This window comes from Mustela nivalis, assembly GCF_964662115.1.
Source record: "Mustela nivalis genome assembly, chromosome: 9".
NCBI classification, from domain to species: domain Eukaryota; kingdom Metazoa; phylum Chordata; class Mammalia; order Carnivora; family Mustelidae; genus Mustela; species Mustela nivalis.
In genome coordinates, this window is record NC_139028.1 from 33896272 (window position 1) to 33924192 (window position 27921).

Here is a 27921-nt window from a genome sequence, read left to right on the forward strand (position 1 = left end):
TTAATTAAGTCAGGCTATGGCTCTGTTTCCCAGAATCGTTTCCAGAGGGCTTAATTTTACTTCTGCTCAAAATTAATATTTTACATTTTGCTCTTAAAAGAAACAAAAAATATATATATATACTGAAAAGGAACCTGAGAAGAGCAGAATAAGAAAACGGTCCAGGGAAAAAGAGAGATCATATTTCAGCTCCCATTACAGAACCTTCAAGCCTCTGTTGCTGTTTTCTGCAAGTAATACTCAATCTGTGACATTCACTTTAGCAAAACAAAGCATGGATCAAGGTAATTAAATGGCACAGCTCAGAGTGAATTAAGGAATGATTCTATCGACAGGAGACACCTGCTGATCTGACACTTTCCACGTGCCTGGTCTATCCTGGCTGTGCTTACCTTGAGCTGGGGGGAGCCTGCTGACTCTTGCAACACAGGGTACCTAGGTGCAACTGTAAGTGGGCACCGTTGGAGATCCGTGTGCTTGTCACAAAGGCAGAAGTCCCAAAAGATGAATGACATTAGTGCCATTGTATCTTCTTCCTCAAGGGCTGGTAAACTACTGCCTTATGTCTTGCCTGGGCACTCCTGGGGGGTTTTACTAATGACTGTGGTACATAGGAACTTGGGGGCACATTCACCCTGAGACTGCAGGGAGCACGATCTTCCCTAAGAAAGTGCTGGACTGCTGGCCCAACCCAGCAGTGCTGTCTGTTATCCGCTCTGCCATTCACGGACTCCCTGCTATATTCCAGACTGTGTCCAGCTGCTAGAGCTCCAATGATAACAAAATACAGACATGGGCACTGTCTTCAAGCCTGTACGTCTGTGGGTCACAAAACATGGGTCAGGCTGAGAGTTCACGTGTACAAACTCACCCTGAGCATGTGCAGGAGAGTTGCATAAAGAACGCCTGGGATCCTCAGAGACCAGGGGTATATCCTGGAGGTATACACTGCCTCAAATGTGTCTGGCTTGGATTTTTTTCAGTATGGTCATAGTCACATAATCACATATGGAAATTTTGTACTTCTATCATTCTGCACTTCTTATCATCAAGACTAACTCTGTGGAAGTTAGGGTTAGGGGAATTGATTCAGAGCCCAAGGAGGTGGAAATGTGGTGCTATGACTCTGGCCCAATGTTTAAGAGGCCAGGTGCAAGCTCCCTGAGAGATTCTTCCTGTTGTCCTCAGCCTTCCCCCTTCTCTGCTTCCCAGCTAAGAGTGGTGCTGTCCAGGGTAGGGAGAGGTGGAGAAAAGGGGTGGATGGAAGTCAAAGATGTTCTAAGAGGGGCACCTGGGTGGCTCAGTGGGTTAAAGCCTCTACCTTTGGCTCAGGTCATGATCTCAGGGTCCTGGGATCGAGCTCCACATCCGGCTCTCTGCTCAGGGGGGAGCCTGCTTCCTCCTCTCTCTCTGCCTGCCTCTCTGCCTGCTTGTGATCTCTGTCTGTCAAATAAATAAATAAATTCTTTAAAAAAAAATTTAAAAAGAAGATGCTCTAAAAGACCAGATAACTTGAGTTCTTTTTTTTTTTTTTTTAAGATTTCATTTATTTATTTGACAGAGATAGAGAGAGACCAGAAGTAGGCAGAGCAGCAGGCAGAGGGAGAGGGAGAAGAAGACTCCCTGCTGAGCAGGGAGCCCGATGTGGGGGCTGATCCCAGGACCCTGGGATCATGACCTGAGCCGAAGGCAGATGCATAACTGACTGAGCCTCCCAGGCACCTCGATGAATTGAGTTCTTAACCATTGATCTAACCACACAGAATATGTGCATCCATGGGAACATATGTAATAATATCTGGCCATGGGATCTACGTGACCACCTGAAATTCTGGTTCCAGTAAAACATGATAGAACATTGGGAAATGTCATCCTAGGGCCTGTGACTGATGCTGTGCCAAGGTGTTTCATTTGCATGACTGATTATTAGCCAGATGGCCCCTTCGTCCTACTCTACAAAGTACCAGCAGGAAGGGGATTCTACTACTTAGCCAGCTTTTGCTGAGGGACTACCCAAATTCATCATTTGCTATGAAAATTTATTGTACAAATACTATATAAGATAACTGTGTAGTACATTCTTTTCATATGTGGATTTTCATCAAAAGAAAAGTCTATTTCTTTTAGGAATGGAATTATTACAAGTGGCTTAGTTTATAGGATTTCTCAATTTCTTTCTGTAAATATTTTATCAGCATGATAGATTTGTCTTAAGAAGATTGAAAGGTACATTTCCCTTTATCCATTTGGCATAAGAAGATAAATGCTTTCCCTCCCCCCCACCCCCGAAAAAGAGTAGGATGGCAATAAACCCATATATGTCCAGATGCTTCATAATGGGATCTGGGACTTCCTCATTTATCCCATCTTGTGCTTTGTTATCAGATGCTGCTTCTGTATTGCACAGGCTTAAAACATTGCCAAACATGGACCCTGCCTAGCCTCACCAGACTCAGGTCTGGGGGTCTCTATGTTCTTATCCATCTGGAAAGGTGCCATGGAGTGAGGCCTTCAAGTTCTTCATTTGTAGTTAGCACCCTTCACCATAATGATGAAGCAAATATAATAATTAGCCATTTAATAGTTAGAAAAATTGAGGTACAGAGAAGTAACCATTTATGGTGATAAGGAAGTAGTGAGGTCTAGTTTCAATGAAAAGGTCATGCGCTTGGGAACCCCATCCACCTGCTGCTTCTGTAGGTCCTCCCTCTGGAGAGGAGCCTCCTTTCTCCTCTCAAATGGGGTTCATATTCTCAGCCTTTCTACAAAGCACAAAACCATGTTCAGTCAGAATGTGGTTAGAGAGAGGGTAAAGGCAACAGGCATTCTGGGGCAGGTGTGAGAGAGCATTTCATTTCAATCTCAACATGCACATTCAGACCTTAGTTGACAAACGGGAAAGGAAATCTGTATATTTCACCAAATTCTGCTCAGTTTTCTCTTCTCTACCGTCAAACCATGACTTATGCTTTTTATAATTTCATCCACTTTTAACACTCATGTCTACCATGGAGCCTTCTTCTAGTGATTTACTTTGGTATTCTTCTAGTTTTTAGGCCTTTAGGTCTACATAGCTGGATTTATAGGTGTTCTTGAATCTATCTTTCTATCTATGTTCACGTATATCTTCTTTCCCCCATTGTATGAGAGCTCCCGTTGGCCCTTGAGAAGTGGCAAATACTGTCTTTGATACCATTCTTCCACTGGTTCTTGGTCAGGTCTGGAGATACTGGATTACATGGCGCCCCCAGAATGCATAGAAATTAATGTTGGGGACCGGATCATGACCTCAACACCATTCTATATCATCAGAAATATCCGTGATGCTTGGCTTTTGCAAACAGAAATAGAAAGCTTAGAATCTAACTATGAAGAGGATGAAATCCCAAGACCCATCTTAACTATAAATATACACATACAGAGGTATGTGAGCAAAAGTCTAAAAAGGTGTACTTGCATGGTCAGCGCAGAGAGGTGAACAAGAGGGGAAGTATGTTTTATGAACAAGCTTCAAGGGCAAGCACACAATTGATTATCTAAGACTGGGGTCAGCAAATTATGGCCCCTGGGTCAAATCTGGCCAAGTGACCTGTTTCTACAATAAAGTGTTAAAGAAACTGCACTCATACTTTTACATATGATCTAGGGCTGCTATCCTACGGCAACAACAGAATCAGGTAGTAAGGCACAAACAACAGACCCCAAAGCCTAAATATTTACAATGTAGCCCTGTTCTCTGCTTCCATTTTTGATACATACAATTTTCTTCTAAACTTCACATGGAAAAATCTCTGAAAGTCCAGCTCCCTCCCCCCTCCATACTTTAACCCATTTTCTTTCCCTGCCATACATACCGATTTGAAAAGATGCCCAGAACTTTAATTTCCACAAGCCCATCATTTCTTCACAATATTCAGTGCCATGGTCTACTTAGGTGCAGATTTTACATAAGGTTCCATGTTTTTTTTTTTTTTTATTGTACTTTACCTTTCCAGAGTACATTTTAACATAAATGGTATAGAAATTATTTGTGCATTGTCTCACACTTAGAATCTCTTTGCCAGATCCTGCAATTTGGCCAGGAATTTCTGGGGTAGGTGTGATCATCATCAGACAGTTCTTGACACCTCCAACCAGAAATGTATAGTGGGAAATTGAAAAGCAATGAACTCTAGAGGGGATTTCAATCTCAGCTTTTTCAACTTTTGGAGTTTTGTTTCAATTTTAACCTGCTATTCCCAGTATGACATATTTCCTGGTTTTCAGTATTGATTTTTATATTATAGAAGAAATACAAGGATGTGCTCACTGTTTCTGGGTCATGTTCACACCATAATGTGTTCACTAAGGAGTGTGTAAAGCCCTCAGTCCAGAATTAAATGGAGACAGAAAATGTGAAAGGGAACATAGAACTGGTAAGCTGCCTGGCAGGGCTCCCCAACCCAAGGCTATACATAAAGAGGTTACCCTTCACACCCAAGCAGCACCAGCTGAACACTCTGGGTTAATGCATCTGAAATCTCACACATTTATCAGTGGGATTATATCTCCCACCAACCTTCCTTAACAAAAGGTCAAGTGGATCACGGAGAAGTGTCCAGAAATAGCAAAGCAAGTCCTTGAGACTCAGAGGCATTTGATCCAGGGAAAATATGAGCCCTGAGCAAAGAAAGAAACTCACAACTTTCTTCAAACTTGAGAGTATCACCAGTAAGAACATTCCTAAGTGCACAGATAGCCCTCAACTGCTATGAAATTGTGCTGGGCATGAACAGTACATCTCCAACTTTTGACAATGGCATCACAGAGGGCAACCCCACACTGTGAGCTACGATGCAGAATTTTATAGGAAACAGGCCTTTAGAAGAACCCCTTAGTTGCCTAGATAAGAAAGGGTAAGCTATGAAAAACAAATGGAATTGTAAACAATCAGACATCCAAAGAGCTTCCCAGTCTGCTAGGTTTATTTTTTTATATGTGATCTCATTTGATTCTTCCCACATGTCTGAAATCTATAAATCATGTGCATTGAATAAATGAAAAAAAAATAAGCCTTAACAGAGTTAAACATTTGCCCAAAGTTTATAGTGTTAATAATAGAACTGGATAGAAATTCACATCTGACTCTTCACTATATCACGTATAGTTGGTTGTGCCCAGCTCTTTCCATGACCAAAGCTGAGAGAAAAAGTTGACCTTTGTGTACCTTGTAGGTAAGGGTTCTTTTTTAACCTACGACACATGCTGATTTTAATATTCATTTCAAGTAATTTCCTCCAGGCATATAGTACATCCTAAGCTAAGTACAGCTTAGGACCTAATTTCTTTCCGTAATATATACTCACAGCTGCCCCATCACTTTGTAATACCAAGATAAAGATCATACTAGGAAAAGAAGGGGGCAGAAGCATGGGAGAGAATCCGCCTATTCTTCTCTCTCATTATATACTTCATCACATGGTGTGAGGATGTAGAACCTGAGATTCGTCACACGTTTCTCTTGGATTCACAAACTACTTTTTGTGGCATATCCAGAAAGAGGAAATAGAAGAATCACTCTGAGTTGCGTGAATTCAGACGGAAGCCAAAAGAAGCTGACAAATATTGAAGCATGAGCCAGAGACAAAAGTGGGCCCGTGACGTCTGCCGATGTTGTGTCTAGGGTTGTTCATTTCATCATGCCACGAGGCAGGTGCGTAGTGACGGGCTGTTGTGTTGACAACCACAAGTGTTCTGTTAAGCACTGCCAGTTGCTCTATAACATCATCGTGGAAGAGGGAAAGATGTCTTTGTCTAGATTTGAGTAACAGTGATGGTAATTAGAACACCGTGCATGGCACCAGTTCACGGGAAACAGATAATTTCCTTAGATCAAGCAAATCGAAAACGCACTGATTTGATAACCATAGGTGAGTATAGGGCTTCCAGAAACAATGCAGTAGTCGCTTCTGTGTGTCAGGGGGAGGGAGAGAGGGAATACGTATTATGGAATAAGAAGTGTTTTGAGCATTCCCAAGGCCCTTTCAGTACTTGGAGAGAGCTCCATAATTCATAATCCTGAAATGCATAGGCTGATAATTGTCTTAATCGTGGGAGAAACATGGCTGAAATGAACTGAAATAAGCCATAAAACTTGTTACAAGATAACAAGATTCTATCTATTCTCCGAGGTCACGTTAGTGTTCCGTAAGGTCAAGGAGTTAATCACCTCATTCAGTACAAGCACGTAGATAAGGAACTGGTGTGTGTGTGTGTGTATGTGTGTGTCTGTGTGTGTGTCTGTGTTTTAAATCTTTCTAAATTCCAAGACAGGAGACATGGCCAGGAAGGCAAAAGAAAAGTAGATGGCAGTTTATGAATATCCACGCTTTTGTGCTTTCCTTTTTTTGACTTTTGGAGTACAAATGTCTGGGATATCAGTGGCAGTGAAACGGGTTTGTTTTGTAAATTTAACATTCCCCAGACTGACCCCCCTCCTGTATGATTCAAGTAGGCTGTCTACAGGTCAGTAGTGGTACAGGGCGACAGCTTGAGAGTCTGAACAAACTTCTTTCCTACTGGCCCGATAAGGCGAACTGTAGATAGCTACATAGGAAGGAATCTTAGACATTGCTCCCTCTGATCTCCTAAGTATTTCTAATGAGAGAAAGAAGGGGGTTCAGTACAAGCCAAGTTCCTCAGGCCATTCACAGCGGAAAGAGCCATGAAATAGTCCACGGCACTATTTCACTAAAAGATCAGGTTCTTTTTTTTTTTTTTTTTTTTAATATTTTGTTTATTTATTTGACAGAGATCACAAGTAGGCAGAGAGGCAGGCAGAGAGAGAGGAGGAAGCAGGCCCCCCGCTAAGCAGAGAGCCTGATGCGGGGCTCGATCCCAGGACCCTGAGATCATGACCTGAACCGAAGGCAGAGACTTTAACCCACGGAGCCACCCAGGCACCGCAAAAGATCAGGTTCTTAAGGCAGGGAAAGGCAGAAGCTAGAGGCAGCAACTCTCAGGAAATGGGTTCTCTACCTTCCCCAAGGTGTTATGAACAACAACATCTTTAATTGGGGCATCACGTCCACACGCTTAGAAGGTGAATATTGGTTAACCTGGTCCAGGGGTTCTTGCTGCTTCTGCATGTTTGTCCTCATCCCATGCTGGTGCCCATGTCCTCTTCCCTCCATGCCCTCACCTCCAACTCTGCTCCTCCCTCTTCTCTGTAGCTTCTAACACCCCAATCTTGCATGAAGATCTCAATGTCCCTTTTTTCAGTAAAGACTGGAAAATATCAAACATTACAAAACCACCAAAAACATGCTTATGAAGAAAAGTGAGAGTGTGGGCCTGGTTCCTAGAAAGTTCTCAATAAAATCATCATCACCAATAAAGTCATTATCACCATCACCGGTTTAAGCCAGGCTGAGGGATGAAAGGAGACAAGAGACTGCCTAGTTCTCATCACTGCTAGGCCCCCATTAGAAGAAATGAGCTAGAAATACAACAGAAAGAAATATCTAAGTTTTAAAAAATAAAATTATTGTTTAAATATTGTTTAATATTTAATTCCAAGGAGACATCTAAAAATCTTTCTGCCTCCCTTATGGGATGATAAAAGAGCCGTTGTTTTGGGGTCATAAGGTCACTCCAGTACCAGCTCCAAATGTTTTCAGGCATTTAGTTGCCATGAATCATTAATAAATTACATGCAAATTTAAATCTACTGATCTAGAATCCTAACTTTTTGTTTGTTTCTTGTTTTTCTTTTCTTTCTTTTTTTTTTTTTTAATATATGTGGCTTATAACTCATAGATAAGAAAGACCAAGAATGCTGTCATTTTTTTTAGTTAACAGAACAAGAAACTAGCTTCTGGGTCATTCAAAGGCCAACTTCTCTTGAAAGCATTTTCTTTAAGATTGCTTTGTGAACACAACTAAAATTAAGCTCCCAGACTATGCATTTATTGAGGATTTACTCTGATAGGTTCTATGTAGGTGGTTATTGCAGAATTAATCCTCAGTAAATATGTCTTTGATAATCAGTTGATTTTCATTTAACACACAGGAACCACCATATATAAACTCTAGTCAAATATATTTCGTCAAGAAAAAAAAAAATTGAGTAAATACTAACCAGTGATTAAATTAGCTACTTGTTACTGTCTGCAGCCAAATCAGTTGGATGGATTCAATAGTAAATTTTTCAGAGGCATTCTTTGAATGCCAAGGATAAATTTTATTCACTGATATCAGTAGGATTCTCAGGTTTACATTTAGCTCAGGGCTAGTAAGTTTAAAACATTTGCTTCCTGGGGATAAATGAAGAAAGCATAAAAGCCAAACTGAAATCTAGTAGGAAGGGAATGCTGAGGTCAGCTCATCAGCTGTGCTGTTCCAGGGAGCTCAGTGAGCACTTTCCTGCAGGCCCCAGAGGGCTAGGGGTGGTCTCTAGCCGTGCTGCCCCTGTCCAGGAAGGTGATACCTTCTAACAGAACCCTTAGTGAATGGGTATGGAAATTTGGGTCTGCCCCACAGTTCTAGATTTAGGAGTTAACAATTTGTGGTCTGGGACAAATGATGACCTCTTAAACACGTTTCCTCTTCTGTAAAATGGGAGTGTAAAGGCATACTGACCTCGGAAGCCTTCATGCGAGTATCGGATGCTATGCTAATGTACATGAGAGGATTGCTTACACTGTTCAGCCCGTGAATAGACACATACTATTCTTGTGATGTTTTCCCAGTGAGCAAAGGCTTGGGATAGTATAGTCTGATGAGACATCATTGGCAACCAAATGCATTTGGGGGGAAGTAGGTATCCAGATAACACTCAGCTTTCCAGTGGCTGCAAAACAGAAGGGGTTCTGTTTGGGACGGCCCAGACCCACATTCAAACGGCTGATGGCTCACCTTCCCAAGCACTCAACCACGCTCCCTTTAATCCCTTTGGAAGATTAGGTGTTGTTGCCAAATGGCCAGGAGTTCAAGTTGGAACAAGACAGCAGCTGATTTACCTTAATTGTAGAAAGAGCTGGGCTGAGCAGAGGTCCATCCTTGACTTCCCTTATTTCCTTAGGTGTTCTGTGGAGTCAGAATTCTGTATCTGGAAACTCTGGGGTTTCCCAGATATACCCCAACATACCCACCGCCCTTGGCTGCTCAGTCTCCTTTTGGCCCTGAAGGGAAGAGGATGGAATATACCTTATCAATAACTTATTATTAATAAACAAGCCAAGAAGGAAGGTGCTGCACACCACCTGTTTGCTCTTCCCTGCATTGGGGGTGGAATCTTAGCAAATCAGGGGGTTCCAGACCCCCCGAGCAGGAAGTGAATCTGGGAACATGTGGCAGCTGCTGACAGTCACTCCGCCTTCAGAAAGCCACTTGGAATGCAAGCTGTGCGTTGCCTTCATCTTTTACTGCTCTGCCAGACTGTTTACTGGAGCAACCTTATTACCAATCTCCTAAAAATCCCCATAAAATCCATAGATCACAGGCTCTAGCATTATTACAGCCCCTGCCTGCATGATGAGCCTCTACAATTACTAGCCAGGGGCTGGGGGAAGCCGGCTGCAGTCACCAGGTCCCCACCCACGAACAGCGTGTGGACCACAGAACCGGCTGCAGAAAGACCGAGAAGGAAGGAAAGAAGAAAGAGCTCCCGGCAGTCTCTCCTTTAAGTTTCCCTTTCTTACGGATCTTTTTCTGAAGGGGTTCTTTTTCTTTCCCTCTTTGTTCTTTCAGTTTCAGATATATTCCTCCACCCACCGTCTCTCTTAGCCTCCAGAAACAGATGTGGGGCTTGAGAAAGACAACTTCATAGTTGTCGGCTCCCACTGGGGGACCGGCAGCAGCCGGCGGGCCGTGGGGAGGGCGAGGCTCAGGCCTGGCTGGCTGCAGCTGTGGGAGAAATCTCTGATGAATTTCAAACCCTGCCTCTGCTTTGGACGTGATCAACAGTCACAGCGGGGCTTCTGTGTTTGACTCTATGAACAAGCTCAGAGGGAGGGAGAGAAGGCAGCCCCTCTGCTCTTTCCCTCCCCTGCCGCCATGTAGCGGACTGGAGGGCTTGGCAAATGCGTCTACCTCTGGCCCGGGCATGGGCTTGCCCTGAACCCAGCAGTGCTGCAGAGGGTGGACAGCAGGTGCTGGGCGACCAACGCAGCCTCACCGCAGCTGCCCCCAGTCCTCATCTGCGGAAAGCGGTCTGTACTGAGCAAGATGGAAGGTGGGGCCGGCCCTCGGCTCCTCCCAGAACGTCTGGGGCAAAGACCTGGAGACACCCGTGAGCAGAGGGTCCTGAAGCAGCTTTCAGTAGAACACAGGTGGGGAGCACACCCAAGAAGCCCCCTCACTGGGATTTGACTCCTCTGCCTCTTCTAGGCTCTCCAGAAGAATGGCTTATGGGATGCAGGGGTGATAAATGTTCTGGGAGGAGGCTGTAAATTACAAAAGTCCATGCAATCAATCAATCAATAAACAAACAAATAAATAAACCCTGTTAGGTTATTATAGGCTCCAGCCTTTTCAGAAATGTGATTGTGGGGCTCACAGAGGTGTTTGTTAAATAGTCATTGACTAAGCACATAAAGCCTCACTCACCCCCAGAAAACAATGCAGCAGCCTCTTTTCTTTCCTGCCTCTAAAATGGGTTGTTCATTCACTGATTAACACAACAAACATATAACACATGTCTCCTTATGTATACAACTGTACTAGGGGATGGTACAAGGTAACCTCCTTCGTGTCCTCAGGAAACTCCTTCTTGGATCACAGGATTCCTTTCCTTTTCTTTCCTTTTTTTTTTTTTTTTTTTTTTTTAAGATTTATTTATTATTGGGGCACCTGGGTGGTTCAGTGGATTAAGCCGCTGCCTTCGGCTCGGGTCATGATCTCAGGGTCCTGGGATCGAGTCTCGCATCGGGCTCTCTGCTCAGCAGGGAGCTTGCTTCCCTCTCTCTCTCTCTCTGGCTGCCTCTCTGTCTGCTTGTGATTTCTCTCTGTCAAATAAATAAATCTTTGAAAAAAAACAAAAAAGATTTATTTATTATTATTTATTTGGCAGAGAGCAAGAGGTAGTGGGAGAGGGAGAAGCAGGCTCCCCGCTAAGCAGAGAGCTTGACTTGGGGCTCGATCCCACAACCCTGGGATCACGACCTGAGCCGAAGGCAGACATTTAACGACTGAGCCACCTAGGTGCCCACACAAGCTTCCTTTTGAGAGGTATAAAGGCAGTAGCAGAGGTGAGAGAAGGGAATGCTATTCTCTTTTTCATTTTGCTGTGGAAGTGTCTTTCACAGAAAGCTTTCTTTCTAGGCATAGCTCTGGGAAGACAAGGAAAAGCTAAGTGGACCTCCCTGCTCAAGGGCAGAGTCCAAACCCCTATATCTGCTCTGGGTCATCCTAGTAGAAGGTGAGAGGACCTTGGAGACCCCCCAAACTGCCATCATCATAGGAAATAACTCCTACAGACCATTTTTCTTTCTGAGAACTCTAGAGACCATCCAGTGCAGTGCCTTTCAAAGTCTGGTCCCCTACCAGCAGCAACAGCATCACCCACAACTCCACAACTCCAGCATCTCCACAACTCCAGAAATCCAGATTCTCAGGCTCTACCTCAGACCTACTCAGTCAGAAATGGGAGGAGCTCAACAGCCTGCACTCCCACAGGCCTCCGAGGGCCTGGGCTTTCCAATGTGGTTATATATTGGAATCACTTGGGCTATTTTTTAAAAATGCTGATGCCTAGATCCCACTGCCGGGGATCCTGATTTCACTGGATGGGATGAAGTTTGGGGAACCAGGATTTCTGTTCAGGTGAATCTAAGTTTCAGTCAAAGTGGAGAATCTGTGGAGGAGGCTGGAGGTTCTACTGTGGAGAAGAGGGGCCCTCGGAGACTTACCCTAGGCCAGAACTTTGACTGCTATGCTTTTGGTTTCCTAGAATTCCTGTCAGTTTCCAGACATTTGCAGAGTCATTAAGGAAAAGATGCTAATTAGTAGCATCTAAGCTGGCGCCTCTCACCTTCCTTTCTGGAGCCATCTCACAGATAAATAGGCAATGTGCAGCGAGGCGAGGTCAGCGGCAGTTCCTGGGGCTTCCTGGAAACACAAGGCAGTGCCTGGTGCAGCTGGTTCCACACAGGTGGCTGTTCTCTACCCCTTTGTGTCAGAGTCACAGAGGGGGCTGCAGGTTTAATGCACCGGGCGGGGTGCCCCGCTGTGCCCGTCTCAGACCCTCTCCCCTGATTCTGTTTCCCCGCAGCCCCCCGCCCCCGCAGTCCCTACCTGGGAGTGGTGGAGAACGAACGGCTGGGTTGGCTGGGAAGAAAATTAAGATTTCCAAGATGTTTAGCCCATGATGGTGTCTGTTTGTGAAAATCAATAAATGTACTCACTGGAAAGAAAAGAAAAATCTCCCCAGCCAACCTCTGTGTGAAGCCAGGAGGGGAAAGGAAAAGCATTACTCAGAGGAATGCTGGTCTCCAGTGGAAACCTCAGAGCAGCCTAAAGCCAGTTTCCTTCTGACGTGCTGGGACCAGATCATCATCCGTCCTGGCGTCTGCCCCATCCCACCACTGGACATGCTGCCTCGCTCCTGGAACACCTCCCACCCATATCCCAGGAAAGAACTAGAGGGCACAAGATCGACAGCCAGAGACTCTCCACTACCCGCCCTGCATTCACCAGATTCTAGCTGACAGTTCTCTGGGCCTCTTCTTACCGACTAACAGAGTGTTAGTAATAGACCTCTCTCCCCGGAGTTTGGAGAAAAGGTGGACAGAAAAGGGAAGAGGCTTTTGCATTTCAGCAGTGTTCTGCCTTAGAGAAGAAGAGAACACGGAAAAAGGTCTGAGAGGTTCCACCCACGTCCCTCCTATTTGGAATGCTGGCTGGAGAAGAGGTTTATAAATCCAACCCACTGCCTTTTAGAACACTTATCCAAACATACTGTACCTCTAGATGATCCTACATTATTTTTCTACCTGAAGAGACTCAAAAGAAATCCTCATTTCTTTTCCTTCCAGCGATATAACATGGAGCGTGGTGTATACCTCTGAATCAAGAGATTTGCTCCAGGTCTGGAGGCGTCATCATCACCCCAGTGGCATGGGTAGAGCTGGGGGATGACACAAACCTTACGTGTACTGTTGCAGAATGCTGTTGAAGGTCACAGAGCACAGATGTGGCATCAGGGCTCTGGTGGGTGGATTTCCAGATTCTCTGTTTACACAGAGGAGGACTGTGTGTTTAAGGGGAGGGCAGGAAGGACGCAGCTGAGCCCTGGACCAGAGCACTTAACTTTGCATCCTGTCTCTTTCCTTGAAGGCCCAGAAGACATCCAAGGGAGAGTTTGAGAAAATTTAGTCCTTGCCTCAAGACCAGAACCAGTGTAGAGCCCAAGTTTGGAGGGAATATGCAACTGTCAGTTTAAACCTTTCCTTTGGGGACGCCTGGGTGGCTCAGTTGGTTAAGCAGCTGCCTTCGGCTCAGGTCATGGTCCCAGCGTCCTGGGATCGAGTCCCACATCGGGCTCCTTGCTCAGCAGGGAGTCTGCTTCTCCCTCTGCCTCTGCCTGCCATTCTGTCTGCCTGTGTTCATGCTCTCTCTCTCTCTCTCTGACAAATAAAAAAAAAAATAAAATAAAATAAACCTTTCCTTTGGGAGTCCCTAGCTGGATCAATTGGTAGAGCATCTTGACCTCAGCGCTGTGAGTTCAAGCCCCATTTTGGGCATTGAGTTTATACACGCACACACACACACACACACCACCGTACACAGACACGCTCTTCTCCAGGAAGATGACCCACTTCCAAGGAATATACTTGAACTACATTTGGAATGCGTACCTTTTGAATTTGCCTAGTCCTTTGTGCTCCATGCCTGGCAATGCTTCTTATCTCTCAAAGGCTTAAGAATATCCCCGGCTGAGGGACGGAAGGGGTTTCCTGGCTTGTCCTTCATACTCACTGTCACAGTCAGGAGTGGAGCTATGGAGAAGGAGAGCCTCTTCAGTTGAAACCATGTTGCACAGGTCGGCTGTTGCTATTGGTGATTTTACGACGGCCCTGTAAAGAGCAGCCAAAAAAGTCACTGGGATGGATCAGGCTTGTCATGCCTTGAGTGGGGACTGAATGGCCAGTCAGCCCCTTCTGCAGTGTCTGGGTTCTCAACTCCTCAGAAAGGCGAGCCTCAGAGCCCTGCCTCAGATTTCAGGACAGCTTCAGGATTCCATGGCAGGAAAGCTCTGCATTGCATGCAGGCGGGGACCAAAGGCCATCTTGTCCTTGCCTTGGAAGGACAGGGGACAGATGGTGGTCAGCAGATTTTTAATGCATCTTTGCAGCAAGGGCCACTCAAATGGCCAGCCTCTTCTCTGATGTTTTCCCAGGTAGTCTCCATTGAATTCCAGGGCATATTTTTTTCTTTTCTATTCTTCTCAGCTCCCAAATGAAAGACACAGGTGCCCTATCCTCTTAGAGCACCCCATGCCTGGCCAATTGTGTCAGTGATGCTGCCCTATTAGGGTTTAGGATTCATCATCTGTTTTCCCTCTAAACTGTAAGAAGGCAGGGCTCATATCTTTCATCTCTGTAGCCTCAGCATTTTGACAGTATCTGGTGTACAGAGATCCACAATTCCTTATCTGCAATTCCAAATTCAAAAAGGTCTGAAAAATCTAAAGTTTGCTATGTCTCATTTGCAGTAAAATCTGGGTTAGGTGTTGTCAAGTTTGCAAAGTCAAAACGTGGTAGAATAGAAACAACAGATCTCTAATCAATGGCAAAACAGAAGAAGTGCTAAAAGCCACTGTAAGCAGCAAGCTGTGGGCACAGAGGGAAGCGTGAGATGGGCTCAGAGGGCACAACACTGAAGCTGAGTTTAAATGTTAGATATGAGGGCACCTGGTGGCTCAGTCGCTTAAATGTCCGACTCTTCACTCGGCTCAGATCATGGTCTCAGGGTCGTGAGATCAAGCCCCATGGTGGGCTCTGCACTGAGTGTGGAGCCTGCTTAAGATTCTCTCTCTCCTCTGCCCCTCCTCCTCAGCCCTGCTCTTGCTCTCTTTAACAAAACAAAAGTTAGATATGCTTCCTAAAGATGAGGGGTTAGGATAGGGAGATGCACGTGGGATGGCTTCATGCCTTTCTGAGATTTTCCCAACTTTTTATATTTCTCTCTTCCCTCAAAGTTTTCAAGCTCTCCCAGGGCTGAGACTTGAGTGCTATTTTCCCATCCTTTCTCCATAGTGCCCCCACCCCCAAAAGTTGCTGTGAGCACTACTTTGGGGACGATTCAAAGCAAATACAGTCCCCTCCCAGAATTCCCCTGTTCCACTGGAAATCATTCTGGGCCTTGCACATAGATTGTGATCAAGAATATTTTCTTGAACAAATGGAAACTTAAGGAGTGTGACCTTTTTTAATGAATAAGCTGATTCTAAGAGCTGTTTTAGGTACTGGCAAAATTGAGCAGAAATCACAGAGATTTCCCCCACACACTCTGCCTCCCACACCGACTGCCCCAAGCCAGAGTCCTCTGCTGGCTGCGGTTCATGGACCTACATCAACACGCCATTATTTTACTGCCTGTTTGTTCTTCCTTAAGGGTGATAAGGGAGACAGACAGGCATCACTCCCCTCAGATCTGATTCAACGCCGCTCACTTTCCAGCCCCCACACAGAGGTTCTTGGTCTACTGAGAAACTTGCCCAGCTGCAAAGCGGCAGAGCAGAGACAGAACAGGATTACAAGCTTTGAAAGGTGTAAACACTAGGAAAGCAGAGAAATCATTCCTGTGCAACAGAGGGAGACACGTAGGCATAGATATTAAAGATGGAAAAAGGCCTATGAGATCAATTCCCTCCCTCAGGGCTCAGAGGAGGGGAAGTAATCAAGGCGCACTAGCTCCTGCCTTCTCATTCACTGGGGAAAACAAAAGCCCCACATTCTTTCCCAGCTGCCCTGTGCAGCTGAAGTCCAGCATTCTGTCTCTTTCCACGAGTGCAGCCCAAGGACAGCAGTATCCAATACCGAGCCCTGAAACTATTTGCTATTTGCAGTTTACAAGGTGCATTTAAAGTATCGCTACAGGGGCGCCTGGGTAGCTCAGTGGCTTAAGCCTCTGCCTTTGGCTTGGGTCATGATCTCAGGGTCCTGCAATCAAGCCCCACACAGGGCTCTCTGCTCAGCGGAGAGCCTGCTTCCCCCTCTCTCTCTACCTGCCTCTCTGCCTACTTGTGATCTCTCTTACTCTGTCAAATTAGTAAAAAAGAAAAGAAAAAAAAAATCTTTAAAGTAATGCTACAGGGCGCCTGGGTGGCTCAGTTGGTTGGGTGACTGCCTTCGGCTCAGGTCATGATCCTGGAGTCCGGGGATCCAGTCCCACATCGGGCTCCCAGCTCCACGGGAGTCTGCTTCTCCCTCTGACCTTCTTCTCGCTCATGCTCTCTCACTGTCTCTCTCTCAAATAAATAAATAAAATATTACCAAAAAAAAAAAAAAAAGTATCGCTACAGCCTTGCAACATCCCAGTGTTTAGAAATCCCTCCATCTCAAAGAAGAGGCTGGGGGAGCCAGCTGGGGGACTTCTCACATTGGATGAGGGGCTGAGCCAAACTAGAGGCTGGAATGCTGAATCCTGTGCCTGGCTTCCTATGGGTCCTGGGAGGAGGGGGCATTGCCCTCAGGATGCCCTTGTCCCAGCAGTGATTAAACCAAATCAGTTACCTTAATGTAACAGACATAAAAAAAACAACCACAGAACACCATCCTTCCGAAGAAGGGTGTTTTAATTTGCATGTAGGAAGAGAAGTTTCCAAGTCAAATCATTTTAGGAGCAGCTTAACCATGGCCCCCAGCTGTGGACATTCTCCTGGTCTTTAATATTCGAATGTGGTCATGAATCTCCAGGAGGGGAAAGAGGAGGCAGCAGTTCCTGAAAATATTTGACCACGATTTCTTCTTTGAAAGAGCATCCTAAGTGAATATCTCTTTGGGAGATTCAGCATTAAACCTCGCCAAATGGGGGGCATTTGGTTATTTTTTGATTCAATCTTCAGGTCTGGGGCGTCCTCCATGGTGGTTCTCAGAGAAGCTTGGAGGAGGGGAAAAAGCAAAACAAAACAGAAAACTGAAATCCCTAAGAAGAGGCTAAAAGAGCTGAGTTATTCAGGCATAATAAAAAGATACTGGCAAGCCACTGAAATCGATTTTAAACTATTTAGCACGTTAGGAGATTTGGTACATAGCTCAGCAAGGGTCTGTTCCTGATGTAGAAGGCTGGAGCCCAGTTTCCCCTGCGGCAGAGAGAGGCGAGGGACCCACTGGACTGTGGGGACCCAGAGGTGTGAAGGGTGTGAGCCTTCAAAACCAGGAGCCAGGCAAGGTGTGGACCCAGAATCCTGCAGTTCTCAGACAGAGGGTCTCCTAGAACAAGCATAAACCAAGTTGTATCCTTCTTTGAGGCCGGAGACAGAGAAAATGACCCAGGCTGGTCACACTGACCTTACGATATTGTGATAACAAGCAATTCCTGTAGAAGCAGATCTGAACTGTGAGTATTAAGGTGTCACACTTCACGTGACAAGGCGGGGGAGAGAAAGGGTATGTGAGCTCATCCCAACCAGGAGGAGTGGTGGGGAGCTGGGCTAGGGAGAGAGGAGACAGCCTCAGAACCAGGGCCATTTGAAAAGGTCCCAGAACTGCAGCTGGAAAGTCACCCTGTGGGGAATGTGACCTTCCTCCTGTGTAGGCGTTGGCCCTGGAGCTGACCCCAGGTCACTGAGGCCCCACTTGAGAGAAAAGAGGCTCCCTACGCTTTGCAACTTCAGTACCCATGCCTGAACTGCTCCCTTGATCTCTATGGTCTGTGTCTCCTCCCTTCCTTCCTGACCTTTCTCCAGTCAAGAGGGGAGCAGGCAGTGCAAGGTGAGGGCACACAAGAGGGGCAGAGAGTCGCAACAAAACAAAAGGAAGACCATGAAGGGAGGCTGGGCCCTGGGGATGGGCCTCTTGCAAAATCTCGCATTTCATTAAATATAGAAAGGTAGGATGAAAAAAAATAATATTCACTCATTGTTACAGTTTCAAAGTCAGAAGCTGGCCTTGATTTCAAAGAACTTGTATGTAATGTGATGCATGGCTTTCTCTTCTGTCTCTCTTTTTATAGGTAAGTGACATTTCATTCTGCTCATCCCCAAGGCAAAGTTGGATGTTTTTAAAGTGGAAAAAAAAAATGAGCGGAAAAAGAAACAGGGAAGGTGGGAAGAGGTGGCGGTCGAGGGGTCCCAAAGGTAGGTGACCACTGAATTCATCATCCTTTGCACGGACACAGGCGAGGGGGAGGCTCGTCCCCCCCAGAGTCGGTGGTGAATAATTTTCCGGAGGACTGGCGGTCCCGGGCATGGTTGTGGCTTTTGAGAGGGGTGACACCTTTGCTCTTGAAGAACGGTCGGTGGCCAAGGGGTCTTTCTCTACTGGAGTTTCGATTCTGAAATGAGTTGGGGTTTTGTGTCTGATGTGATGAATCAGCTGCTTCTCTGTGTATTAGTGGTAGAGGAAGTAGGGAAAGAAAACGTGTTTACAGCTGGAGAGGCACGGGTGAAACCTCCCAGTATGAGGAATGTGAAGGGATTGTGTCTGTCATGATCAGACTGCAAGTGGTGTGGAAATTTCTGGATGGAAAGGAGACGTGTGGAACTGGTAGGGAAATTGAGGTCTTCTGGTACATTATGAATCATTTACTTAATTTAAGGCCTGTCTAATTGCTGTGGATGTGTTTTTCTATGCCTGCCGGGTCAGTGAGGCTAAAACACCACTTACTTTCTCCTCAGCATGAAACAGAGTGGTTTTCTAAATCTAGGGGCTAATTTGTCATTATAATCTCCTTACTTCTTCTTGACCACTCAAGGAAGGCATTTTGAAGTTCAAGAAGACTCACTTGGGTTTTCTCCTGTTCTGAAATTCCACGACTCTCCCTGAAGAGTAAAGCAGAAGCACTTTTATTTTTCCTGTAACTTGCAAGAGAGCCACTGAGATAATTGACTGATGGCTCTGCCCCCATGTACTTGTTACTTTCCTTGAGAGAGAGAGAAAGAAATGTAAAACATTCTATTTAGCAGTCTATAAATCTAGACGGGGAACATAAAACTCAATTCAATAAAAATATTTAAAACGTTCCATCCTCTGTTCTGTCCAATGAAGGGACTTAAACAATTGATTGGAGGATGGGTTGGTAGGAAGGGGAAGAAGAGAGAAACAGCTCCAGTCCGTACCAAAACCCGCGGAGGAGAAGATCTCATCCACGCAAAAGAAACAAATCTGTAGACAGTGGGAATTTTAGAGGCAAAATTATCAGAATTCGTTATTAAAGGTGTTTAATTCTGTTTCTAAAATTTGGATACGCAGATGTTCTTTAAATTCTCTTTTTGTCAGTTTCAACAAAGAGGATAAAAGCTCAAAAACACAACTTCCTCCTCTGAAATGGGAGAACTCCCATCGCGCTTGGAAAATCACAGAACCTTTCTTTCATCTCTTTGCACGATGGCGTACCCGAGCTTGTGGTCTTTCATTCTATGCTCACTGAATACACGGTGACTCATCTTAACATTTTCATGGCGTCAGACAGGCCCGGGAATGCTTCTGGTTTTCTACCCTGCATAATGGGAGAAAGTAAGCTGCCCCGTAGCTGGGGCCCAGGGCGAACGAGAAAACCCCACACCTCCCCCCCCCCCAGCCTGCTTTGAAAATGAAGAAATCCTGCACCCAAGAAGCACTCCTAGAATTTTGCCCAGGCGGGCAAGAAGAAGGTGTGGCTCTTAGCCAGAGGGCTTTCTGTAGCTCCTTGAATATAATAAAGGGCAGGTTTCTCTTTGCTACCTTTGGATCAAGGCTGATGAGGTTTAGTGACTTGGTTGGAAAATTCATCAGGTTTTAGAATTCATTGATTGAATAAGGACCGTGATATAATTTTTTCCTTGTCTTGATATTCTGTCTTTTTTGCAGATGGTAGAGTTGGATAGGCTGGTGGGGTGGGGCAGCTTTCTCTCCCAGGCTCCCCTGTTCGATACCACAACTTGACCTGTATGCTCAGAGGCAGGGGCTTTGCCAGGGCCTGTTATTGTAATAGATGAAATCGATGCTTTGGAATTTCCTGTTAATCAGGAAGTAACGGGCTATATGTTAATTGTACAAGAAGAATTCCACAGAGCATATAAGTAAGTGCATGGGTAGGTTTGATTCATTTTAGTAGGCTGCGATTCTCAAACTCTGAGAATAAAATTCTACTTGCACCTACCTTACAAACAACACATTCCCCAGCATCGCTGTGCTCCGTGGACTAAGAGGAAAATGGGCAGTGCTTGTCCACACATCTATCCCAAAACACACCACCGCTTGAAAGTACTCATGCACGCAAATGGCTATTTTTAGATGCAAACGCACATAGCTGAGATTTTGCTGTTGAAAGGTAACAAGGACCAAAGGCCTTTCTCAGAACAGATCTGCCCTCTCACTATTGCTTCCCAAGAGGTGGAGATATGTGTTCTGTTTCATTCCCCCATCATTTATCAAACACCTTGCCCAGTCGCCGTATTTAACTTCACAGCTTGGAGGCCGAAAGCACCAGGTTCTTCATTTGCTTTGGAATCCATCGATCTGGCAGCTTCCCCAGCTTCTGTGGCCCTGGTTGGCATAGTGAATCATGCAGGGTTCAACATTGATCTCCCTTCCTCTGTTCTTATCTCCATTCCGGGTTCTGTGCTCTTCCTTGACCCTCTGTCTGCCTGGGCCTGGATTTTAGACAGAGGGGCAGGCTTTCAGATGAAGTTTGTGCTTCTTGGGCACCAGGACCTCTGGGTTTCTGGAAACATCAGGGAGTGTGAGGTGCTACAGTCTGAAACAAAGGATATATCAAATCCCACAAGCCCAGCCTTCTGCCACCCCCACAAAACCTGCTTTGGGGACTGCCGAAATCCCCACTCTTCAGGCAAGGAACATTGTGTTCTATTTCTTCAAAACTAACCTTTACTGCGTTTCAAACAGGATGTTAACCAATCACACACACACTCGCACACATTCACACACATACTTTGTTTTCAAAACAATTCTATGATGTTGGTTTTATGATCGCCTTTTTATAAACAAGGGAATTAACGCTTAACAAAATGGGATAATTTGCCTAAGTTTGCGTGACCTTGAAGCCTGAATTTGAATTTGTCTCTCTCTTACTCCCCTATCCCTGCTCCTAACCTCCTGTCTTCCGCCTACACCCCCTCTGTTGGAAGCACAGAGGGTAACAGGGAAGGAGAGTCTTTCAGCCACATCAGGCTTGCGACTTTCTCACTCTTTCCATCAGGCAAGCTCTTGGCCCTATATGCAGCCTCTGGACAGGCCTGTGGGGGAGCCGGCAGTAGGTATAATCTCAAGAACTGGACGCGGGCCTAGAAGGACGTGGGTTTGAGGCCTGTAACTGCCGTGAGTCTGCTGTGTGACCTCGGGCAATCATTTAATTCCCTAAGCCTCCAACATCATGACGGAGGCATATGAATTATAATACTGTATCATAAGCGTAATAGGAGACCAAATCAGAGACTCCTACCCAAGAAAGTCCTTACTGTCATTACCTGAAGGCCCCTTTCACGCTGGCTCCCCAAACCTCCAAAGTTGAGTTCTTGATTTTTCTGATGAGCCCTGTAATCTTTGCCAAAAGCAAGGAATGGTTCCTGGCAGCTTCCTGAGGCTTCCTTTATTCTTTTCAATACCAGGCCTGGGGGGAGCAGAATGAGCCCGCCGATCACTCAGAAACACGTGGGGCCCCAGGAAATGAGCTGCCCCGTCTCCCCAGCTGCCCACCCCTGCCTGCCATGGACCAAACCAGCATGCAGGCCCCAGTTTCCATTCCCATGTCTCTCCTTTCTTTATGTTTCCTTGATCGTGATACTAGAACAACAAAAACCAAGTAGATTTGAGATGTAATTCATTATCCCCAAAGGCCAAAGTTTATCAAATGCAGTTAAGGAGAAGGTGATGAGTACTCTCTCACATCTTCCTTTAGGATTGCAACCTTTCCTTTTCCCAGCAACACTGAAAAGCTACTCTCTTATAGTGGCCACCATCCTTTAATGGCAGATTAAAAGACGAGCAGCCGAACAAAGGAACTAGGGCCAGCAGGCGTGTTCTTGGAGTTTGTGTGGCTCGTGGGGAGCTCCGGGAACGGAGGCCGTGCACGCTTCTGTGGGGCACTGGGGGCCTGTTGTGGGCATACCATGTGCCCTCGGGAAAGCGACTTTCTAAATGCTTCCTGTGTTTGCCGGTGGCATTCACATGGTCCCTCCTGTCCCTCAGGGAAATTAAGAGAGGATCTCCTCTTACGACTGACAGCTGCTTTGTCTTACCCCATTTTTTCTGTACCTCATCTCTGGAGTGAGTTATCTTAATCCTGACATTTGCCCAACTATTCATGGTAAAAACCTTTTTTGTACAGCAGGGTGAAAACTATTTTGGGTACACAGTGATTACATTGACATGAAAAGCCAAATGTAGATCCCATGGCAAATGAAGGATAAAGGGCTTTATCTCATCGACGAGGGCACTGTGGTGGGGCCAGCTTCTGTCCCTTCCAAAGTACGTATGTTGAGGTCCTTGTCCCAGTACCTCAGAATGTGACTACATTTGGAGATAAAGCCTTTAAAGAGGAAATTAGGGAAAATTAAGGTCATAGGTGTGGGCCCTCTGCTGGTGTCCTCAAAGAAGAGATTAGGACACAGACCCACACAGGAAAGACCACATAGGGACACAGGGAGAACATGACCATCCATCTGCCAAAGGGAGAGGCTTCAGCATGAAGCCAAATTTTCAGACACCTTGACCTTGGACTTGTAGCCTCCAGAACTAAGAGAAAATAAATTTCTGTTGTTTCAACCTCCTGGCCTGCTGTAGTTTGTTATGCCAACCTATGTGAAGGGAGAGAGTCAAGACCGACGTGAGTTGTCTGGGAATATGCAGAGGCTCCTGTGGGCTACAGAAAGAAGGCGGGTTTGCAGGTCAAAGCCCTGCACTGCCATATTTTGCTTGACTTTTGGCAAGTTACCATTTGGATGCTCAGTTTCCTTATCCATACAATGGGTATGATATAGGATATAGATCTCACTACTGTTGTGAGGATTAACTGAGATAAGGAATAACAAATATTGCCAGACTCTTAGTCTGTGGTCCTGAGTATCAATATTCAGTTCTCTAACTCTTACTATTTCTCTTAATAGTGATAAGGATAAACACAATTTTCAGTGTGGGGTAGGTATTGTGCAGAAGTCTCATCCAGGGCAGTTCCTTTAATCTGGCCTCCATCCTCCTGGTAATTGGATACAAATCTGTCCTCCGGACTCTGTGCTGGGATGGCTGAATTCATGAACATGCAGGCCAAGGTCTGAAAGCAGGACCCTTCACCTCTCCTGACTATATTCATCAGTGCTCAGCCTTCCTGGCTTGGGGAGAAGGACTGCCTTGGGTGCCTGCTCATGAGGGGTCCAGACCCCCTTTCCTGGGCTGCCTCATCTCCTACCAACAGCAGGTGTTCCTTGATTGACCTGAAACTCATGGCTACAAACAACAATGCCAACAATGCTTCATGTATAATGATTCATTAAAAGATGAGAGGAGTGACCCTGAACATATTATGTACCACAAACACACAAGGTACTGAAGGACCTGAGATGTCAAGTATTCTGCCAATGTCCTGGTCTATTTGGACATGGAGCTTTGCCTAAAATGTGCCCCTCCCAGAACAGTGGGTCTTAGAATGAAGAAACATACGGGGCGAGCTCACGCAATTCAGACATCCTGAGATGAGAGAAGCCCCTGACCTCCAGGCAGAGGCTGACTGAAAGCCACGAGGCCCTAGCTGACTTTCCCGTTTTGCATTCACCAATGACATGGTCCTCAGTATTTTAGGTCCACAAACAGAATCAGTCCAAGGGACAGGACTCCCAGAGCTACACTCATGGAAAGTTGATGGACATACCCAAATCCGGCTGAATAACTTACCATGGGGGAAGACATGCCATAGCAGAGATTGTTGCTATCACCAGTTCTGGACAAGTTTCTTGGTGGGGAAAGATCTAAAGTAGATCTTTTCTGCCCCATCATATCTGGAAAATATAGCTGCCTACCCCCACTGGTGGTCATACCAGGGACCACGGTAATTTTCCATTAGGGGCTTATCAGAGGGTCTCAGCGAGTGTGGAGTGCTTTGATTGGTCCCTCCCATCGTGTCATTAATATGGCCCTTCGGAACACAGTGCTAGGAGGTGAGTGGGCCTCGAGGGATGGCTTATTCCGTCTCACCATCCCAGCTCTTTGTCTCGCTTCAAATTCCTTAATTTAAGAGAATCATCTCTTTGCCTTTAAAGAGGAGGACCCAAGTCCTCAATCAAGTCCACAAGGCTCTGGAGGTTCAGGTCATGCTGCTCCCCAGCCTAGCTCTATCCTCAGCTTTCACCTCTCTGGCTACATGGGTAGCCTTGGTCTTTGCCATGGTTTTTGGTCTTTCTGCCTGGAAAGCACTCCTGCTCTCTCTTTACCTGGATGAAGATCCTTTATAACTCAACCTAAGACTTTTCCTTGAGAAAGCCTTCTGGTCCCCAAGCTGGGGATCCAGCCTCTGGATCAGTCCCTTCCCTTCAGTGCATTTGTTTTGATGGACACTAAAGTATTCATTGATGATCTGACACCAGCCCAGTAAAAGACCAGTAGCTCCATGACAGCAGGTGCTAGAGCTGCTTTTGTTCCCCAGGGTCTTCCCGACAACTGGAACAATATAGATATTAATTCTGCTCATGGAGGGTCTTGATGAAATGTTCCTGTCCCACAGCAGTGCATTTCTTCCTGGAACAGGCTTAGACCAGAAGTGAAACATCTCTGGGCAACCCTTTCAGAAAGGACACAGCTAGGTTCCTCTCCATGCTTGACTGAGGTTGAAAGAGCTCATTGTAGACCTCAAGAGGCTGAGTAGTTCCCAACTCTGACCTCTTCCCAGAATCACTGGGGGCGCTTTTAAAAACAGTAGTACCCTTGCCCCATGCAATGAGGTTCCCACTCAAATACTCTCTGGGTGGGTCTGATCTTCCTCAGGTGTTTCTATGTGCAGCCAGGCTCAGGAGCTCCTGCTGGAAAACATCCATTTTCCCACTGCATGAGCTTTGATGAGCTCAACTCCCAAGTGCACCTTTATTTAAATTCTTGTCATTGCACACTGTGCAAACCCCTTCTGGTGCTTCATGTGAGCTTGATCCTCATAATATCCTCATAATATCAAAAGATAGCCCTGGGCACTCCTAATTTGTGGATGAGAAAGCACAGTCCAGAGAGAGCAAACATCTGAAAAGGATGCACATTTACCACATGAAGTGGTAGGATTTGAATTCATCTCTATCTAATTCCAGAGCCTAGCCTATGGGTAGTATAGCATCTCAGTTCCATTCTTGTATCTCCTAGGGCATTTACTTTTTACTTTTAGGGTTGCCCAGCATCCCTAGGGATTCCCAGGTGGTGCAACATCCTGAGAGTTGAAGAAAGGGTCCTGTGGTCACTGCTCTGAGCTGCGCTGGCCCTTTCTTGCTGAACAGGAATAAGGTAGAAGGTATAATGAGGCAGAAGCAAAGACTTAAGACAACGAATTTTCCCCTTCTAATCCCCAATTTTGGACAAACATGGGGCCCAGAAATGAGTGAGGGAATTAAATTAACGAACACAATTTCTCCCTGTCATTGAACTCTGACTAATGAGTCTATTTCTGGGTAATAAGAAGGAGCAGGAAGTGACAAGGCAGTGTAATGAATTAGTGGCCCAGAACCTCGTTAGTCAGAATAATCTTTCCACGAAAGATAAATGATGCAAACATTAATTATAAAGCCAGGGTGGAATGCATCGCATTATTTGGCTTCCTAAGAAATCTATCCCCGTTATTATGAAGCATTTCAAACAACAATAATAATAATAAAGTCAAGGCTCAGTGAGAGCTCTAACCTCCGGGAGACTCGCTGATGGTGGGAGCAATGGGAGCCAGCTCTGTTTTCAAAAGGGGATGTTCTTGATTTTCCTGGAAGCCAGCTGTGTGATCCAGGTTTTGTTTCAGGCCCATTCCCTGGCCCCAGCCTTGGCAACCTACAGCCGAGCTGTCTGTCCAGCTTCCTTATTCAATGCGGTCCATGCCTGGTCATTAGTTTCAGGTGAGGCCAGGAGTTCAACAGGCACATTCTCCTCCATCCAGAAAAGAAAGCACAAGGCCCTGTTTTGTGCCAGGAACCCCAGCATCCTAAAAGGAGGGCCAGAGATCAAAACCATGGAGGAAATGGAGGGTAAGGGGTCAGGCTCTGGAATCAGCAAGCTTCAAATCCTGGCTTTATGTGTGTGAAAGGGTGAGCTTGTTTCTTCGTGGGACAGTGGGTAAGAGTGGACATATCTGGTTAAGAGGATTGTTAATGAGGACGAGTAAGGTTGCACACGGAAGATGCTTGACACCTATTAAGGATTCAGTAGATGGCATTGATTTTTTTTTTTTTTTTAAACTGTAGAGCTCAGACTGTAGAGCTGGCAGGCAGTTGGGGCATCAGAGCGAGTTCCCTTGTAAGGATGAGGGAGGTGAGACAGGGCAGAGCTAGCATCCCGCCAATGTCACACGGAGGGAGCGAGCACCTGGCCTCCTGGCTGCAGGCTCCTGAGCTTCTGTCATCTCAGCCTGCTTTGTTGCCTGGACCTTTGGTAGGAGCCCAGAGGGGAAGTGGGGCGAGGGAGGAGGATTTCGCTCAGAAGTGAAGTAGGGAAGGCGGAATCAGTAATAAACATGGTTGCTGAAGCCATTACTCGGGAGAGTAAATAAACTGGAATTAAAAACTATAAAAAAAAAAAGTACTCGGCAGCATCCTGGTAATAAACTTGTCCGTGACTTCACAGCTTAGAGGTTCCTCCGCCTCTAAAGACTTGAGCTCTCTCATGACCACGCAGGGATCAGGAGTCCTTTGCTGTGGGGAGAGGCACTCGGCTTGGGGAGTCTGAAATGCAGCCTCCTTCCAGTTGTATCTGGAGTGGAGGCTATGGTCCGCTTTTGTTTTTCAGGCTTTCTTGTTATCTGAACGGCAACTCTTGGTAATGAAAGAGGGGGAAAAAAAAACAATTAATAAGGAATGAATTTTAATGGTCTCTGACCTCTCATTTGTAGGTGATTAAAATGAGTTCCCTGTCAAGCAATTGTTCAGCGATAACAGAAGGCACCCCAAAAGTGCTCCTCTCTCCAGCTCCGTCTCCAGCCTCTTCCCTTGGGGCCCAAATCAGGCCTTAGGCTTTTAACCAAAATGAACCAAAGGTGGAAAAAATAGCGGAAAGAAAGAAAAAACTTGCTGCCAGAATTTATCTGTTTTTCTTGTTGCCGAGAACCTGTCTTAGTTATTCTGTGGCATTGGTTTCCTTCACATTTGGGCAGAACTGTAGGTAGGTTACTTGGCGGGGAGTGGGGGGGGGGCAGGGCTCAGCTGAGTTTGGGCCACTTTGGTGTCAGCTCATCCATTGTCCATCTGGAACCAAGGCTCTGTGTGGACCTGCACACGGTCCAGGCAAACGGCCTGGCCAGACAGGACCAAGGGGAGGGGACTTGAGCAAGCCTTACCTGGCCACTTTGACCTCTTCCCCAACCCAGCCCCACTTGCCTCATATTGCTCCAAAGGGTCAGGGAGCTGAGTTTCTTTCTTTCTTTTCTTTTAAAGCTTTGCTGAGGTAGAATTGACAAATAAAAGTTATATATATTTAAGGTGTACAATGTGGCCATTTGAACACATTGTGAAATAATCCCCAGAATCAAGCTAATTAACATAACTGTCACCTCCCCTAGTTACCATTTTCTTTCTTTGTGTGCCATGAGAACACTTGAGATCTAGCCTCTGGG

General features: G+C 45.8%; 1 protein-coding gene across 9 annotated transcripts in view; it reads left to right on the top strand.

The window, feature by feature from the left end:
* Positions 1–27921, top strand: part of NTM (neurotrimin) — a 943341-nt gene that overhangs the window by 259753 nt on the left and 655667 nt on the right. For 3 of the 9 annotated variants that reach the window (XM_082683279.1, XM_082683282.1, XM_082683286.1), the window contains exon 1: positions 18208–18280. The exons of 5 other annotated variants lie outside the window; for them this stretch is intronic. In XM_082683279.1, coding sequence (XP_082539405.1) covers positions 18223–18280 — 58 coding nt within the window. In that variant the 5' untranslated portion in view covers positions 18208–18222. Of the gene's footprint in view, positions 1–5634; positions 5693–18207; positions 18281–27921 lie in introns of those variants that run through there. One more of the 9 variants, XM_082683283.1, reaches the window with a different exon arrangement.